Raw genomic sequence first — 18,753 nt, 5'->3', positions numbered from 1 at the left:
CTCTTTCTCTTCTCCTCTCCCAATTCTCTCTTCTTCCTCCATTGTTCTTCTTCATTGGAGCTTCAAGTGGAGAATTTCCAATTTGAAAGGGTGTCTTCATCTCTTTGGATTTGCAACCATCTAAGGCAAGTTTTCTTCCTTCTTGTTTCATATGCAAGATCTTCTTCTTCTTCTCCTTATGATTGTGTAACCTCTTCTTCTCTTGTTTATCTTTTAATGCAAGTTCTTCAACCTTGTTTCCATCTTAGAAGGCTTGGTTCCTTCAATTTTAAGTTGTTGCTCTTAAATTCTTATTTTCGGATTCACTAACCATACCATGTTCTTTGACCCATAACTCCTTGTGGTTATATCCAAATTGAGATCCATTTGTTGGGTTGTAAACTAGACATCTTAAGCTTCATTTTAGACACAAGAATCAAATTTTTTGACTAAGATTTGAGCCCGTGATAGCCTTGTAAATCCCTGCTAAGATCTGAAAATTTTACTGCTTTCGAGTAAACTGACCTTGTTGTACTCTTTAGGGTATAACTTTCTGTGGTTATATCTGATTCAAGATCCGTTTGTTTCTGTGTAAACTAGACTCAATAATCTTCGTTTGGTAAAATTTTTAGAATTTTTGGCTACGTTTTGAGCCTACAGTATCCTTGTTAATTCTTGCCCAAAATCTGGAAATTTTCTGCTCTGTTTTTGGATAATCCGTTCTTGCTTCAGTTTTTGGGGTATAACGCTCTATGGTTATTATCCAAATTGTGATATGTTTATTTTTCTATAAACTAGACATCATAGGCTTCGATTCGGTATAAGATTTGAAATTTTTGATTATGATTTGTACCCATAACAACCTTGTTGAATTCTATCTAGAATTCTATAAATTACTGTTACGAATTCTGCCTTGTTTCAGTTTTTGTGGAATATCTCCTTGTGGTTATTTCCGATTTCAAATCCAGTTGTTATTCCAGAAACTATACTCATTAGGCTTTGATTTGGTATATCGTTTGTGGTATTTGACCAAATATTGAGCCCGGATTGGATTTTTGAAAATATGCTTGAAATCTGAAAATTTATGAAAAATGTTGTTATTCAATTCTTCCTATGTAGTCTATCCTTCCTATGTTTAAAATTATGATTTTTGTATAGTTCTTCCATTTTTTTTGAATTATTCTTGATAACCCTCATTTTTTTGATAAAAGGGTTTTATTGTCCTTATTTCGATAAATCTTGCAATATTAATTGGTTTTCTTGATGAACATTGCTAAAATCTAAATAGGGTTTTGTGTCACCCTACATTTCTTAAGGAATGACATTTCTTGATTAGGGTCTAGTGTCATGCAAGATTTGGTGTTTCTTGCATGTATAAATTTTGATTCCTTGTGGTTATTATTGGGGTAAAAATATACCGTAAATATTGGTCGGACATTTCTATAAGTATGAGTAAATAAATGCATTAAAATTTGCCATGTGATCATAAGATAGTGCACACCTTAATTTATGTAATTGTGCATGATAAGCATGATTTGAGATTTTTCTTAATCATTGAGGATTGATATGAAATTGGGATATGCATATGTGATGCATGATTATACTTATTTGCACACCTATTATTTTGCGTGGCGGCTATGTCCGTGGGTGAGAAAGGATATCCTATGAGCACTTACGCAGGTGAGGTGGCCATCAACCCGGTAGGCGTGGCTCAAATTGTTATTACTTGTTGATGTATTTTCATGATGTATATATATTCATGTATGGATATATATTGGTTGTGGGAGCCTTGGAAATTATGTGGAAAAAAAAATTCCTTACTGTTGGTGCATGTGCATAAGCATGGAAATGACTACATGATATGTATAATAATCATAGCATGAGAAATTGATGTAAATGGAAAACTTATGAGTTGTGTTATACGGATATCTTCTCATAGAGTTGTTGTTTACTCTATCTTGATTATACATGCCTTTGATTCTATATCTCCATGCTTTATAAATATACTTGCTGAACCTTGTGGCTCACCTTGTTTACTCTCATGTCATTCCAGGTAAATGTAAAGCAGTGGTTGAGGGCGAGCCCAGTGGGGCTAAAGCCCAGGGTTAGAGGTGTATAGAAACCTTCCAAACTAAATGGTCCATGTTAGTGTTTGTGATGAGGGCAAGTGTGAGAAAATTTTATGTTGTAAAATTTGTTAGTGCCCTTGTATTTCATTTTGTGTAGACTATGGTCCAAGATGTTGTAAACCTTTATGTTAGCTTCCGCTGAATTTATCTAAGGATAGTATTATGGTGTTGTATGTTATTGTTCTATATCACACTTGTGATGACCTCCTTTTGGATATCCTATGCTAGCGGGACTATCCGGAAGTGGGCCACTACAATTTTACACCATTAAAATCTATGGGCAGCACAAACAGTTGAAAATTCAGAGGGTGAAAAGGGAGAAATTGAAAGAAAGAAGCATGTGCGCTGAATGTCCAATCTCCCCCACAACATCTATATGAACAAAAGTATTAAACTTTTGAGTGCCCAAGACGCACAGCTAGCTAACATCCCTGAAGGATTAAAGACAAAATTTCAAGGACATTGTACCATTCATTTCAATGCTGGTTGGATTTTTTACTAAAGTAAACTAGTTAGTTTTAAGTGAAGCTTCAATATATAATTTGAAACTGGGAAATTTAATCAAATCTTCCCTTGACCAATCAAAAGGTTTGTCTGACCTTCTGGAAAAGGCATATGTCAGAAAACTACAAACCACCCCCCCCCCCCCCCCCCCCCAATTCTAAGCCCTGATAGACTCAGTTGAAGCTTGCTTTAGAGGTCAGGCCCGATTTTTTGACATTTCAATGAACAACAGATTAAAAGAGCATAGTCAGAGAACTAACAGCAACAGGACATAGGAACCTTCTCCTTCCACATTATATTAAGAAAAGACAGGCCTGTTGCACAGCATAAGCGATTGTGCCCTTCAGGCAGCAATATCAACTTAGTGGCCGGAACTATATCTTATCAAATAAAAATTCATCTGTGGTCACACAAAGGTCTAAAGCTCTAATGATTAAATGAAGAAACAAATCAACAAAACAAACAACCCCAGATTTAGAGGATTTTTCTAGAGTAAGGTGATTCCAACAATAATTCTGCCTTCATTCAATTCCCCATTTCCATTCAAAACAATCTAGGGAGAAGACTTTGTTCCCACCTAACTAAAACAACCTGCTGATATCGCCAGAAAACCAAAGGCATCATTTAGTAGCTACTTCGTTACAATATCTTGTACATGGGCAAACCCCACGAGCAACAAAACCATCTGGTTCAATCCGTCTACTTGTGGGAAAAGTTGCCTGCGGCACCCCAATGTCCAAATTATAGCTCGATGGCCGTAAGGGAATTCTAACATAACTAAACAAAAAGGTTGAAGGATACAGAATTGTCTTTGCTTGGGCATTAAGGTGAAGAAAGACTCCACTAGAGCGAGCCCAATAGATCATCTTTGCCAGGTTAAAGTGAATCTCAATTTTCACATATCACGACTCCTATAGGATTTGTGGAAAACAAAACAAAACAAAAACAAAAGAACAACAAACACGACAGAATCCCCAAATTCATGTTTTTTCCTAAAATTAATAGGCAACATTTCCATAATGCAGCGCGAAAACCTTACTTTCACAGGCGCAAACAATGCGAAGAGAAAATTATTCGGATCCCAGTTAATAAACATAAATCGATCCATAAGTTCAGTGGTCTAATTACATAGACGGGGTGAAAAATCGACGAGATCCTTCGTTTCACAACAGTCCGAAGAAGTACTGGTAAAGAAAATTACGAGGAACATTTAGCCAAATAATGGGCAGAAAATCGCTTCGTTCTCTTTCCGTTTTACTTCATTTCAGACAACCAAATGGATGATTGAAGGGAACAAAGTTCGAGAAACACAAATTAGGGTAAACTTACCATAATCTTGAAAGATCAACTCTGGAGTAAATCAAACGAGACATGATCTCCCCCGAATCAAACAGAACTCCACGCATAGACGGCCACTACCCCAAGTAGCAGTTCCTCAAAACGAAGCGTCCATCAATTCTTCACTTTATATGTCAGAGAGAGAGAGAGAGAGAGAGCACTTGGCGCGTAATGGAAGCGCCAGCAATGGAGCAGATGTGGCTCACCCTCAACCCGTGAGAGCAATCAGACTGCCTGCCAATAAACCCTTTTTTAATCTTCGCATGTTTTCTCAATTTATTTTTTATTATTTCTTTAATTTCATAAAACCGATTAAGTTAGAACATATTTCGAAATTTACAATAAAAAATTAAAGCAGTTAAAAATAAAGAAATATACCATTCTTCTAATCATAATAAAGAATAAAATGTATAAATATTAAAACGAGATCTCCATCAATATTACATTCTAAGACTATCTAAATAAAATATTTTTCGTAATATTTAGGGTGTCAAAACCTATTCATGATTCAAATTTTCACAAAACATGTAAGATGACTAAAAATAGAAAAGTAAAAAATACATTGATAAGGTACAAAAAAATACATATTAGACGCATATTCATCGGTAAAGATGAAAATGAGAAATTAAGCAAATTATTCGACGAACTACAAAAGATAAGACGTGATGAGAAGAATCGAGACAACAGAAAGAGATATTTATAATAAAAATTACCAAAAAAAATGGTTTGATATTTTATTTTCTTAAAAAAAATTAAAATGAAAATTCTGAATTTAGTATTTCCATTTTTTATGAATTATTTTTTCTTAAAATTTTAAAAATAGATAGAGAAAATTGAGATCTCAATGTAAACTATGTTGGAGCGCCCAAGATCATGCTTTCCTGGCAAGGCTAGGCCCATGACATAACCTTGGAGCAGGCCCAGCCCAAAGACTTTTTGGGCTGGCTATTGGCCGGTCAAGGTCTTGGTAGATACAGGCCATGCTCTCTCAGCCCGCATCTAATAAAGGACCGATGCGATCGCCTGGAGGCTGTAATAAAGGAGAGGGTTGATTTCCTTAATTTAGACTTTGACGGTCGGTCAAGTCAATAGAGAATAGGAGCAACGAATATATAGTAAACAATATGAGTAAAGTGATTTTACTTAGGTAGGTTAAGTCAAGATATTTATTCAGAATTATTTAAAATTCTTGAGCTCAGTTAGTTTGGACTGACAGAAAATTCGTTGGGTCAAATTAAAATAATAACAATTTTGTTTGATAAGCGACAAATTCTTTGGGATTGAATTTAAGAGTGAAATCCGACTTTGGGATCAAAAATGAAATCTCCCATCTTTAAGGGTTCTTGTAGCTCAGTCCTGTGATTTCTGCAGAGAGATAAATCACAAAATTCAATAATAAGAATCGAACACGAGATCTGTAACCAGCTATATAACAGCAAGAATTCAGGACTCTTTAGGACCAACACATGTATGGTCCCAACTACTGAACTAAGCCTATGGGGGCATGAAATCCGGCTTATCTCTTAGGACATATGTCGATGCTATTGATTGGGATAGGGACACATGGCAAGTTACAATTTGTCGCTTTTAGGGAAACTTTAGTAATTTTATTTTTTTGGGTATTTCCCATTTATGGATCTTGGTTAAAAAAAATAAAAATTAACTACGTCAATATAAAATTTAAATTCATGATCTTTAAATAATAATTAATATCTCAATCAGCTATTACCTCTACATCAAGTCTCATTTTATTTAAAATTTTGTATAAAAAAATAAAAAATAAAATGTTATTGTTAAATACAATCTAAGCTACACGAAAATAGAAACAAAAAATAAATACGAATGAAACAAAAATAGAGAAACGACTTTTTTAAAAGAAAAGAAACGAAATGAGGGAAAAGGAGTAAATAAAAAAAATAAAGAGGTATTTTGGTAAAAATAATTTTTAATATAAAAAATTATAAAAAATAGTTACTTAATCTAAAAATAAACATAAATTAAATAATGCATTCAAATAAATTTAAGAGATAAATTTTGAAAAAAATTAAAAAAATTGAGTTACTTTTGGCCTCTAAGTAGGTTAGAGATGAAATTTTTTCCATTTCTAATCTCTTCGTAATTGAAAACTCATTTTAAAATTAGAAACGTGTTTTTAATATTTTTTAATATTACAAAACAATCTTAAAATATTTTTGAAATAGCAAAAAAGGATCGAAACATCTTTTTGAACTTTTTTGGTGTTTCAGGTATAACGAAACAGCACTCCAAAACGATTTTGTACATCATAGAACACCATCAATAAGCTTTGATTAAAAATGCTAAAGTAAAAAATGTTTAATCACTCTTTTTTCAGATCAAGATGCTTACCTAATAAAGCAAACCATATATATATATATATATATATATGCCAACCAAAGACAGAGATGCATTCATTATTGATATTTGCAAAGGTTCAAGAATTTGAATATAGTACCTTGAAATTCAGAGCCCATCGATGCCAACCGAATTTTATTCCTTTCCTTGTGGGTGAAGTCTCATCTCATGCCAAACTCTTGCAACCTATACATACAAACATATATATATATATGAGAATGTTATGTGTTGGAAGAAAGGCACCAAAGTAATGGAGAATTTTTAACACTTTGGAACAAAGGAAAAGTTAAAAGCCTCTACTTCCAAGTGTTTACAGTGGACAGGAACTAAGATGAGTACCAGAGCATATATATTAGGAAAGCCTCCTCAATTTGTCACAACCCCCCCCCCCCCCCCCCCCCAACACACATACACACATATATGGGTTAACATTTATGTATATACATCTTTGGATGACGGAGACAATTTATCACATGCATTCAAAAATTTAGATACTGAAAGATCATGGGTTCTATTTTATTTTTATATAAAATTATATATACAATTAATTGTGTCTTTTTGAGGAGTCAAACCCTAAATTTCGCCTCACAATAAATATGTCCATTCACTTGAAACTTGAAACAAGTGATTTGTGAGTTTTAAAAAATGTAAAATAAGTGCAAAAGGATTATTGTGATCGAAAAACTTCTCAAATTCTTCGTATTGTAAAAATATATATATATAGATAAAAATTTATATATCCTTTTATATTGTATTTATAAGTGTATGTTCAACTTTAAAATCATATTGATGTTTTCAATTAATCGTCCAATATAGTTTTGCTTTGACTTACAAATATATCTTCTTTTTTAACTTGTATTGAAGTGAGATTTATCCCGAGTAAGGAAATCAACATAGATTATGAACAAAGGAGTCACTTTTTTTATTTAATGAAAACCTTTTTTAGGACATAAATTATTTAGTCACTTATCTTTAAATCGAAACTGACAATAACAAACATAAAATTATGTCATGGAGGATAAATAGCTATTGATCGAGGATAAATACATCTGTCAAAATCAAAGGCGACATGTGGCCTTCACCACACCTCTCTCACGGAGATTAGTGAAAAATTGGGATCTAGAGTTGTTTGAAAAAGTATGAGCCAAACCTCAACTAAGGCCATACTCATGAAAAAATTATTTGATTTCTGAATTGAACTATATAAATTTAAAATTTTAAAAATAAAAAGAATTAAAACCTTAGCTCATTATTTAAAATTCGAATGAGGAGTTAATAGTAAAAACTCATTTTGAAAGGCAAAAACGTGGTACCAATAGAAGTTAGTTTGGGATCCAACTCCTAAGGAATATCAGCCACCTTATCCAGAGCACATGCACGGTTGGAAAGGAGCTTAATTAAGTATGAAGTCATGGATTCACCCAAGTTACCAAGTGGGAGCGACAGCTGCTGTATCTCCCAGCTGCAACTCTCATTTCTTCTGTTGTGACAATAGATTCCATTAATTAATGGCCAATCTATAACATATGTAGCAACAATTAAAGTGATAATTCATCCCCATCTCCTAACTTCTAAATTCTAAATCTTAATTTTAACGTATAAACAAATCCTAAGAATCGCACTAACGATTTACTAATAAGGGTTTAAGAATTTGAAATATTGCGAAATTGTGAGTTTGATTCTGTCTCTGTGAAGAACTAGACAATTGAATTTATTTATTCTAGAGGTCAGGCTCGAGCTTCAGCTCATAGAGAATCTATTTGTACACTTAGGCCTTAAGACAAATCTTGAGTTTTAGAGAAAGATAGACGATCCAAATCAAAAGTTGTCTATATATAATTAAAAATTTCTCGAATTTCCTACATAACCAAAAAAATCAACACATAAATCCGTCAAAACTAATTAAAATCTATTGATTTTACAATGCACAAAAATTGGTCCATGTTAATTATTTTTATTGAATTATTAAATAATTCATTTTTTCTTAAAGAAAATGAACTACCAACTTGATCAATTAAAAAATGTATATATATTATATTTTGATGTTGTTAGGAACTAAAATTTGGAATACCAAGCGTTAGACTCGTGCAAGAATAGAGTTTATGTTCTTCTATGTTAGACTCTAATGATTAAATTAGTACTCAATCTTTAAGAGAAAAAAATAGTAAAGAAACTTGTAAGTTTAAAAATATATTAGTATATGCATGTCTTTCGAGAACTGTAACATTTATATAGTTTTTGAGAGCCAAATCCTTAGCAAAATTTTCCTCTGTAATTAGTAAGGTATAATAATCAGTTAGACTAACCTGCATGCAAATTTTAAATCAAGTAAAAAGATATTCAAAGTGTGAACCATTTTTTTAATAAAATAATAAGAGTGTGACACATGAAACCCTCTAATAGAGGACCCTCCATGTATTTATTTGTTGATTAAGCTACCAAGTTTGTTAATTTGTATTGTATGTGCATATATACTAAATATTAATTAAGAAAAAGAAAGTGACTTTAGATTGTTTGTTGGGGTTGGCAAGGAGAATATTAGTTAATTGGAAGAACATTTCGATCTCAAGTGATTCCACAGTACTGTGGAATAAGAATGTCTGTTGACGTGAGCAAGCAAATTAATTAGAAAAGAATTAATCAAATATAGAACTAATTAACTGAACAATAAAGTGAGATAATTAAAAGCTATGATACAAAGAAATGTTTCGGGTGTGTTATTTCGGCATTTTCAAAATGTTTCCTATATCAAAATATCGAGAAACACAAAAAGAAATGTTTTTGGACTGTTTTTACAATTTTAAAAATATTTTTAGTTCATTTTATAATATTAGAAAATTATATAAACAGCGTTTCTAATTTGAAAATGCGTATCTGTTCACGAATAGGTTAAAGATGAAAATTCTCCTATATTATATGATATAAAAATATAGGGGAATTTTTTATATTATAATATATATATAATATAAAAATATTATATAAAATATCAAAATTATATATTATATATTAATTTTTTATATTAAAAATTATATTTACAAAAAGACTCCTATATTTTTTTTATTTACACAATTCTCCATGTTTCCATTAATTTCTTACTTTTTGAAAAAATATCGTTTTCCTATTTTTATTTTGTATCGTATTTTTTTTTTTTTTTATACAATTTAGATCAAAAGGCAATACAAGAGTTGTTTTGTAATTAAGGGTTATCTAAGAGACATTTAAGGACATAGATGTCCGATAAAATTATTAAATTAGCTACTAATTACTCTTAAGATGACGCGCGCACTATTTAAAGAACGACATATATATAAATTAAATTAAAGGTGACGTGAGAACTAATCTCAAATTTTTTTCAGAAAAAATACTTAGAATGCATCTGAATTATCATATGTAGTCACATTTCTCTTTAATCACTAAGAGCATGATCATCAAGATGATTTAATAATAGGTTAATTTGGCGTTACTCTAGACCATATCTCAAGGTCACATCTAATGGTCCCTAAAAAAATTATGTAGTCATCCCAAATTAAATTCTATAAGCACTAAATTCTTAGAGGTACAAGAAGCTTTTAAGTCTTACTATATATACTCGTTACTCTTTCAATACTATATAGTAACTTGATTGTCGAAGTTTATTTTGGAAGATAAAAGTGTCGTGTTGCAGGAACTAGAGAGGTAATATATTGAAACATATGTAATTAGTAATTAACATGCATGGCGTGCATGCAACTACGTGTAGCAATTTTACTGGGGAATCTCCGAAATTCAAAGCTAGCTTACAGTAGCCGTCATCGGCAAGCCAAGCCTCCACTAGCATTTATAGATTCAAAGAGAACATTTGATCTCTTCCAAGTCTTAGAATTACAATTATTTCTAATTAATTGTAACCACATGATATAAGTAAATGCATTATTATATATATATATATAACTCTTGTTCAGGGTTTTTTGTGTTTTTAGAATAATTTTTAATAATCAAATTAATACTCAAAATATAATTATTTTTCTCGAACACAATAATAAATTTATTAAGTGAAATTGTCATCCTCAAGTCTCTCCGAATCTATAAGAAATAGAACGATTAAAGAGCGTCAGGAGCAAATCTAGAAATTTATGTAGGGAGACTAAAAAAAATTTTTGAGATGTAAAACTGTACATCACAGATTTTTGGGGTGAGTTAAAAAAAATTGAACTAATTTATTATTAAAATTTATTTTTTATATTAACAAATTAATTTTTTAATACAAAAAAATAATTTTGATTGTGGGCTACTTAGGGCAATTCACATGTAAATCCACCATTGGAGAGCGCAAAAATACATTTCTTTTGGAATGAAGGCTCATCTATTTATAGAGAAGTATGCAACTTTATCAAATCTCCTAAAACTTTCTCCAGTTATGTTTATCTTGAGATTTTGAGATTCACTAAAATTAGAATTCTTATGAATAATATTTATCTTAACATTAAAATTAGGATCTTTATAAATAATATTTATTTTTTTCGTAAAATTTTTATAGAGATTTTTGAATGTCAAAATTATTTTATTTGTGTTTTTTTTTTTTTTTTGATACCTCTCCTTCCATACTAGGAAAAAATTACACCTTCGTAAATTAAAAGAAAAAAATTAAACTTTTAACCTTTTTTGTTTTTTAGAGTCTTTGCCTCTAACACACAGAGACGCACATAGATATGTAGATTAATACAAATAAGTTTTTATTAATATATATGGGGTACTGTTATATTGTTTATTGTCGGATAACATAACAGTTGTCCGACTGAGAGAGAGAGGGTGGGCCCATGCATGTGACGTGGGCCCCATATGCATGGGGCCCACCCATTCTCTTTCACAGTTGGGCAACTGCTATGTTGCCCAACGATGGACAACATAAGAGTTGCCTATATTTGTTTAAACTGAAAGACCATATCTATCAATTTCTTAATGGAAGGAGCCAAACATTCCCTTCCATAGATGTAACACAGTGGAAGTTTGGAATCAAATCTCTCCTTGTTTATATGGTATTTAGAGGATCAAATCTACTTTAATTCCTCCTATCCCACTCTTCATATTAGCCAAAATGTCACCAACTCCTCTCTCACTCTCTCTAGATATTGATTAATATATATAAGTAAAAAAAAGAATTGACCTAACTAATTCTCATTGCCCTATGTAAATCGTTTCGTTTACACTAGTCAGACAAAATTTCACCATGAGATAAGCAAAACCCACGATGACTATAAAGGACAAACAATCTTTATATAAAATCTACCACGTAGTATGATGAAGAGAACATTGCATTAATCACACACGACGTGCAAGGCCAAAGAGACCCTACCAAACATCGTGGTGGGCTTTGCTCCCAAAAATTCAGTTGAAAAATGTTTTCTACATGGTGCCAATGATATTTAAACTTATAACAAAAAACTCTAAAATCACAATAAAAATAAATTTTTAATAATTCTAGAAGAATTTTCAAGCGATAATACCCAGAACCCATAAATCATAGACTCAAATAATTATGAATTAACTATCTTACATAGATGATGATTCTCACTTTGAGCACTTAATATCCCTAGAAAATTACACTCCACTTGCTAAACACAGGATTTGCCCATCAAAGTTCATGCATGAAAGGTCAGGTGATGGAGAAAGGAATAGGGAATATTGGCAATTGTTAGGCTGATTAGAAGAGATGCTATACGCTTGCTTTTGCGCCCCCCCCCCCCAAAATGGATATCCATTGACTTTAGTGCTAGCTGATGCCAAATTAATTATTAATGTGATTTATTAACGTGACATAAGGAATAATTCGTCAAAATTTACGAATGCCATTAAAATGGTCACAAATGAATGTACAAATGGCATTTTCAATTACAATTTATCATATATATATCTTGCATTTTTAAAAATTAACAGAAGTGAAGCACTATATATATGGTCGCAAAGTGTTCCACTAGATAAAGATTCATTTGAATTTATTTATTAAGATAAACGAAAGGAAGAGGGGGTATTGCCGGCAATTTTTAAAACTTGACTTGTGAACGAATTAAGTTTGAGATTAGTAAAACTCGGAACGTTAAATCTTGCAAACATATTTAATTAAAGACTCGTGAATACTAATTGATTTAATTAGATGTTCGTAAATATATTCGAATAGAAGTTCACGAATAGCTCGTAAATAAGTTTATTTATAAATATATTAATATATTTATTTATAATTTTATAAATATATTATTTAATATAAAATTATTAAATTTTAAATTATTATAATAATATAATTAAATTAAATATATTTAGACTTTAATAAGTTATGACGATCCATAGTCGAACTCATGTCAAGCTCGAGCCTAGAAATTGACTCATGGAGCCAAGGATAAGCTCAACGAAACAAAGCTCACTCCTGTTCAATTACAAAGCTAGCTATATATACATTAATTAATTTTGCAAAGCTTTCATTCTGCAAGTACTAATAATTGCTAACGTAACATAATAAATTTTTATATTTATTTATTAAAATAATAATATTCATTTCTCATATTAATACAATATTTGAGAAAGGATAAAAATTTTGTGTAAGTAAAAAATATTTAATATAACGGTGTTATATCGTAGTAATGGTGTTCATTTTGTCCGAATTGGACTGGCTCGGCCTTAGACTAGATTGAGCTTGGTACCAGACTTTTCAAAAGTCCATTGAAATGTAAAAAACTTTGTTGTTTTTGCACTTTGTTATTTTAGTTTTTTAATTTTTTTATTTTTTCAATAGGTTTTGTTTTTTTAATTTTTCAATTTTTTAATTTGTTTGGTTTGAAAATATATTTGATCAATTCAATTTAGTCTTTAACATTAGGGGTGTGCATTCGATTATAACTTAACCGAACTACCCCATTTTGTCTAATCGAATCGAACTGTTATTATGGATATAACTAAACCGAATCGAACTAACTTACTACACTAATCGAAATAATTGAAACCGAATTAATTGATTTGGAGTTTGAACTAATCGAATCGAAAATCAAACCGAAATAACTTATTTGGATTTTAAACTAACCGAACCAAAAATTAAACCGAAAAATAATCCAAAAATAGAATTAAATACATCTTGATTGGGAAAATGAATGTCTAGATTTGGCCCGTGCAATGTAGCCTCTTATAGTTTGATGTAGTTCTATTTCACATTATAACAAAACCACTGGGAGGATGGATGATGTATCTATAGGTTAAACAAATAGCAAAACCAAATCTGAAATCAAATCACAAAACACAAAACAGAAATACACTTACAAATTAAAACAGAAACGACGACATCGCAAAGCCAACGAACCAAATCATAAAGCCAAGTCAAAGCATCAACGAACCAAATCACACGACGATGGTGAAACGTGAAGGGTTGGGTGTTGGACTTGGGTGGAGAAGAAGCCGACGGTGAAGTATGAAGGGCTTGAAGGCGTTTGGGTTTGACAACGATGGCGAGGTGAGGGTTAGCCACCAAAGACCGAGGGCTAGGGTTGTGGGTTGATGCTTCGACGACGACAACGAGTGAGGAGGGTTGGGTGTTGGGTCGGGTAGGGGAGAAACCGACGACAAAGGCGTTCGGCTCGACGGCGATACGAAGGTTGACGACGGGTAGGGGGTTTGTGAGGCGATCTCTCGGCTCAGGTAGGCTATCGGGTGTGAATCACACCGTGACTCATTAATGCGTAAGTGAAAAGAATGAAAAAGAAAGGAATGGACAGAATGGGCGGTAGCAGCAGCATGGGTCGCTTTTGTTGGGTGCGGGTCGATTTGGTTTTGTGGGTATTTTTGTCCAAACAACAGAACCGAACCGATTATCCGAAATTTTTGTAAAAAATTAATCGAATCCGAACTACCCATCATGGATAACTGAATCGAATCAGTCGGTTCGATTCAATTTAATCAGTTAAACCGATTTTCTACTCACCCCTATTTAACACAAGTTCAATTTATTTAATTTGAGCAATTCGATAATTGAACTAACCAAATATTCACACCTAAACACCATATTAGATTCCACTCACCCTTGGAGTGAATTGAAATTTAAACACTTTCTTCATAATTGATGAAATAAATTATTTTAATTTTTAAACTTTTATAACATCCATCTCTAATTGTCATCAATCCATAATCTAAATACATGATAATGAATGCATATTCTTTTGAAAAGAATAAAAAATTTATTAAAATTGAAGAAATTATATCATAATATAAGTTTTTAATCATGAATACGTGACAAAATATGATCATTATGCAGCCAAACACGACTCTAAAACACCCTACCAGTTGGACCCACAAACATTCCCATGAAGACATCATCCTGATACAGAGGATCACAGTTCCCTACCTCCAACAGTCCTGAAGTAACCCCTGTTTATCAGCTGCTCAAGCTCCGTGATCTAGCTAATTCAAATAAAGCTCTCTCTCTCTCTCTCTCTCTCTCTCTCCCCCTCCTTTCCTCTTATAAATAGCCATCTCCTCATTCCCCAGCTTCTCAAACCCAAACACCAATCCTCTCTAAGCCTCACCCACCTGTCCCTGAAGAAACACAAGAGAATTTGGAGATAGGAAGGAACTGAAAAAGAGATTCAATGGAGGAAACCAGAGCCGGTGGTTTCTCTAACCCTTCACTGCCAACAACGACAACAACTAGTGTTACAGCGGCCGGAAAGGGGACAGTTCCACCACCGCTGGCGGCGGCGACTACGGTGCAAAGCTCGCCGTGGCACTCTCCGGTGCCGTACCTCTTCGGCGGCCTGGCGGCGATGCTGGGTCTGATTGCCTTCGCCCTCTTGATCCTGGCCTGCTCGTACTGGAAGCTCGCTGGCCATTTGGAGAATGGGGAAACTCGTGATGAAGGTGAGGAGAGAGATCTGGAGGGTGGCCATGATAACCCGGAAGTTTGCCCCGGGAAGGCATTGCCGGAGTTTGAAGAGAAGATACTGGTGATAATGGCCGGCGATGTGAAGCCAACTTTTCTTGCCACGCCGGCCATGTCAATCAGCAAAGCTTCCTCGTTTCCTAATGCTAGAGAAGACAAGGCCCAAGTGGCTGAGAAGCCCAAAACAGAGGTGGGTCTTCATGATCAAACTGCCGCCGCCCCAGCCGCCGCCGGAAGTTCAAGAGAAAATACAGATTGTCCAGAGAACCAAGAGCGAAGCCAATGAGCTAGCTATGTTTTAACAATTTTTTAGAGAGAAGATTAAAGATAAGGGTTTTCTGTTTGTTAATTAATTTAACAAAGAGAAATTTATTCACCATATTCGAATTCAAGAAATTTATAAATATATATATATTTATAATATGCATCTGCCAAAGTGCATAAATCGTTATGGTAATTTGGAAAATGTTGAGGAGAGAATAAAGCAAAGGAGAGGAGGATTGCATATATTCTTAACAGCCCACGATGGTTCTTGATGTGACCGCCGGCGACACAGGTCCCGCCACTGTCTCCGGCGGACACTTGAAGAAAGAGGTGGAGAGGGAGAGGGCTCTGAGGTAATCTATTCTGTGAATTTTATTGGGATTTATGCAGAGTTAACAGGGATACGTGGCTGAATAAGAGGGTTTCTGGGTTGGGGAAGCAACGTGTAAAAAGTTATGCTGTTCAGCCGGTGGCGGTGGCGGTGGCGGGTGTTCCGTGTGCTGATGGATGGTATGCGGCAATGCGAAACCCGCCGAGCTAATTAATGCAACTGTGCGTCTCATTTACTTACTTCTATCCATCTGGTCTCTCTCTACTCATAGCTATACCCAGCAGACTTGCTAGCTAGCTAGTGTGCTTCCCAAGGAGCTGTTCCATTGCAACCAACTCCCAATTAGTGAATAAATTATAGGCAATTAGTATTTATAGTGGCATAGGGTCACCATCTATTCTATTTTACAAGCAAAAATAATACCTTGAAATTATGAAACCTTAATGAATTCTTAAAATACTATTCATATATTTTGTTTTGACTTAATAATTTTACCATTATATCAAATCGTTCCTTCATTTGGACTTTGCCTAAAAGAAGTAAAACTTCAATCATGGCTACCAATTGTCAAAAATATTTTATTTTTTAACTTATTCATGCATAATATATGTAACACCTCTACTAGTGTAAATATATATATATATAGGTTGCCAACCTTGGAGAGTAAGGCTTGTAATTGAATGGAGGTAGGTGGGTAGGTAGGTGGTTGTACTCAAATGCCCCAATTCTCCCGCATTGCATCCTAAGTTAATTTCTTATTGGGACCTGGGGGTTCTTAATTAAGTGAGATGTCCAATTCTGATTAACCTAACAAATATGTTAAAAACTAAATAATAAATATTCAATATTAAAACTAACACTTAAATAAATTTAAGAACCCACTAAATTTCTCAAACTTTCCCACACTGTAGTTAATTGGTATTTTAAAATTTTGAATCTTATTGTGAGTGGTTGCCTTTCCAAGAGCAATAAGGGTCAAGGCCACATATATAATTGACAAAGTGGGACATTAAGCAAGAAATGAGGACCCAAATGCATGTCTCATCACTACTGTGGACCCCAATGCAATTCTTGTGTGTGTGGGTGTACATATACTTCTAATCACTTGCTACCTTATTTTCTTTTCTTTTTTATGCTTGTTTGGATTACTAGAAAGTAGATTACAAGGAGGAAAAGCAATAGAGGAAAAGAAAAAGATGAAAGGAAAACATTTTGATTCTTCCTAAGTTATGCACATTCCCCCACTCGTGCAAAATGATAAGATTGATTCCTATCTCAACTTACTCAATTAGTTAACGAAAATATTATTTTGATACTCGTAACATTTTTTAATGGTATTTATATATTGACATATTATTTACTATTTATAATAAACTAATATTAGAAAACAGACACAAAGCATTAAGAAGTATACTATCCATAATAAATCAACTTTTGTTTAAGAGATTAACACCTAGTTTGGAATTAAGGAAACTATTAAGAGTAAACATTGATATTCTAATTAACTAATTAATATATAGGTCAATCATTGATCTCCTTTTGGAATGCTAATGCTAGTGTTATGGCGGTAGATAATCATAAAGAGCTATCCAATATGAGTGGAGTTTTACAGTGATAGTATTTGCATGTCTTTGCTCAAAGTACAACAAAAGGATAAAATAGCAGTCAAAAAGGAAAATCAAAAACATTATATTGGTTTGCAAGCCTTGAGTGAAATGAGCTTTATTTCACTCAATTCCAAACCACCTGAACCCCACCATAAAGATGAGGCACTACAATGGCAAGAGCTCTATTATTGAGTCAAAGTTGAAAGCCACATTTCAAGGGAAGTGGGTTATTGCAAGGGATCTTTAATTTGAAAGCTCATCACTACCTCCTCAATTCACCCTTCAAGTAGTGAAACAATCTTAAGTTCCAACATTTTGTTGGATCCACTTATGTGATTTCTTAATTAGAATAGTATCTCCTAATTATAGGGCGATATATTTCGTTTAAAATTTATTATTAGCAACGCTAGAGAGATGAGATTTCTTCCTACCTTTCTCACCTAATTTGACAAATAGAATGGGCTAGTTTAAGGGTGGTAGAGAACCCAAAAATCTTCACAATAGTTTCAAATATTTTGTGAATGAAGTTTAAATACATAAGTTATAACTATGCCACAATAACTATCTCTAGAAAACTAGGATCAAGAGAGTAATTGTCTCCCCAAAGAGAGAATCTATTGTTGGTCGTTTATTCTGTTTCATGTTGTCTGTGTATATTAGAATATGTGTAAATTTTTTCATAAAAGAATCAGTATTTATCTCTTAAAGATTGTGACCTCTTGTGCATGCTATTGTTTCTAAACTAAAGGGGACATTCAGTCCACAATTTTCTTTAAACTATATTACCTGATTTTTTTTTAAAAAAAAATCTCTTCATGATCTCCTCCTCTCTCTCGACGTTTTCTTCCCTATTTCTTCTTCTTTACTATTGTTTTTTTTTTTTTTTGCTATTTAAATAAGGAGAAGTGGTAGTTTCTGATAAATAAAAAAAACAACATTCAAAGGAAAAAATTATTCTATCAACTGACAAATTTCTAATTGTTTCTAATATTTTGAAAAATCAGAAGGTGTTTGTATTCCGGCCTTATTCAGTGTAAGAGACAGATGTGATTCTGGGTTGTTTTATCCCGAGGGCGATAGAGGTATCATACTACTTGCACAATCTTAGGAAAAGTCGTGAAACTTCTTAAAAAAAATGATTTTGTCTACACGACTCAACTCAAGATTTTTTTTTATAACTTCGTTTTTTTTAATTTTTGCTACAACAATGTCTTTTGAACCTGTAACATTGATCAATATTGAGGTGCCAAATCTATCAATGTGAGCTCTTAGAAAGAGTAACCTGTTATTTTTAGAGTAACTTTCATTCGTTGAGGGATGGCCCTTCCACTTCGA

At 33.0% G+C, this 18,753-nt stretch overlaps 2 protein-coding genes across 3 annotated transcripts in view; one reads left to right on the top strand and one right to left on the bottom strand.

Annotated features, from left to right (window-relative positions):
* Positions 1–4,173, bottom strand: part of LOC127813081 (uncharacterized protein At1g32220, chloroplastic-like) — a 103,866-nt gene extending 99,693 nt beyond the window's left edge. For both annotated transcript variants that reach the window (XR_008026063.1, XM_052353815.1), the window contains exon 1: positions 3,942–4,173. Coding sequence is in view for 1 of the 2 variants with exons in the window: in XM_052353815.1 (XP_052209775.1) it covers positions 3,942–4,018 (77 nt within the window). In the remaining variant the exon portion in view is untranslated. The remainder of the gene's footprint in view (positions 1–3,941) is intronic.
* A 10,533-nt stretch (positions 4,174–14,706) lies between these two features.
* On the top strand, positions 14,707–16,030 carry LOC127813351 (protein GLUTAMINE DUMPER 2-like). The gene has a single exon (XM_052354288.1). It carries the CDS (start codon positions 14,927–14,929, stop codon positions 15,500–15,502), a length of 576 nt encoding a protein of 191 aa, XP_052210248.1. The 5' UTR covers positions 14,707–14,926; the 3' UTR covers positions 15,503–16,030.
* Positions 16,031–18,753: the final 2,723 nt, after the last annotated feature.

This window comes from Diospyros lotus, chromosome 11 (assembly GCF_014633365.1).
Source record: "Diospyros lotus cultivar Yz01 chromosome 11, ASM1463336v1, whole genome shotgun sequence".
Classification (NCBI taxonomy): Eukaryota; Viridiplantae; Streptophyta; class Magnoliopsida; order Ericales; family Ebenaceae; genus Diospyros; species Diospyros lotus.
The sequence above is the reverse complement of the archived record's forward strand: the minus strand, read 5'-3'. Positions and strand labels throughout refer to the sequence as shown.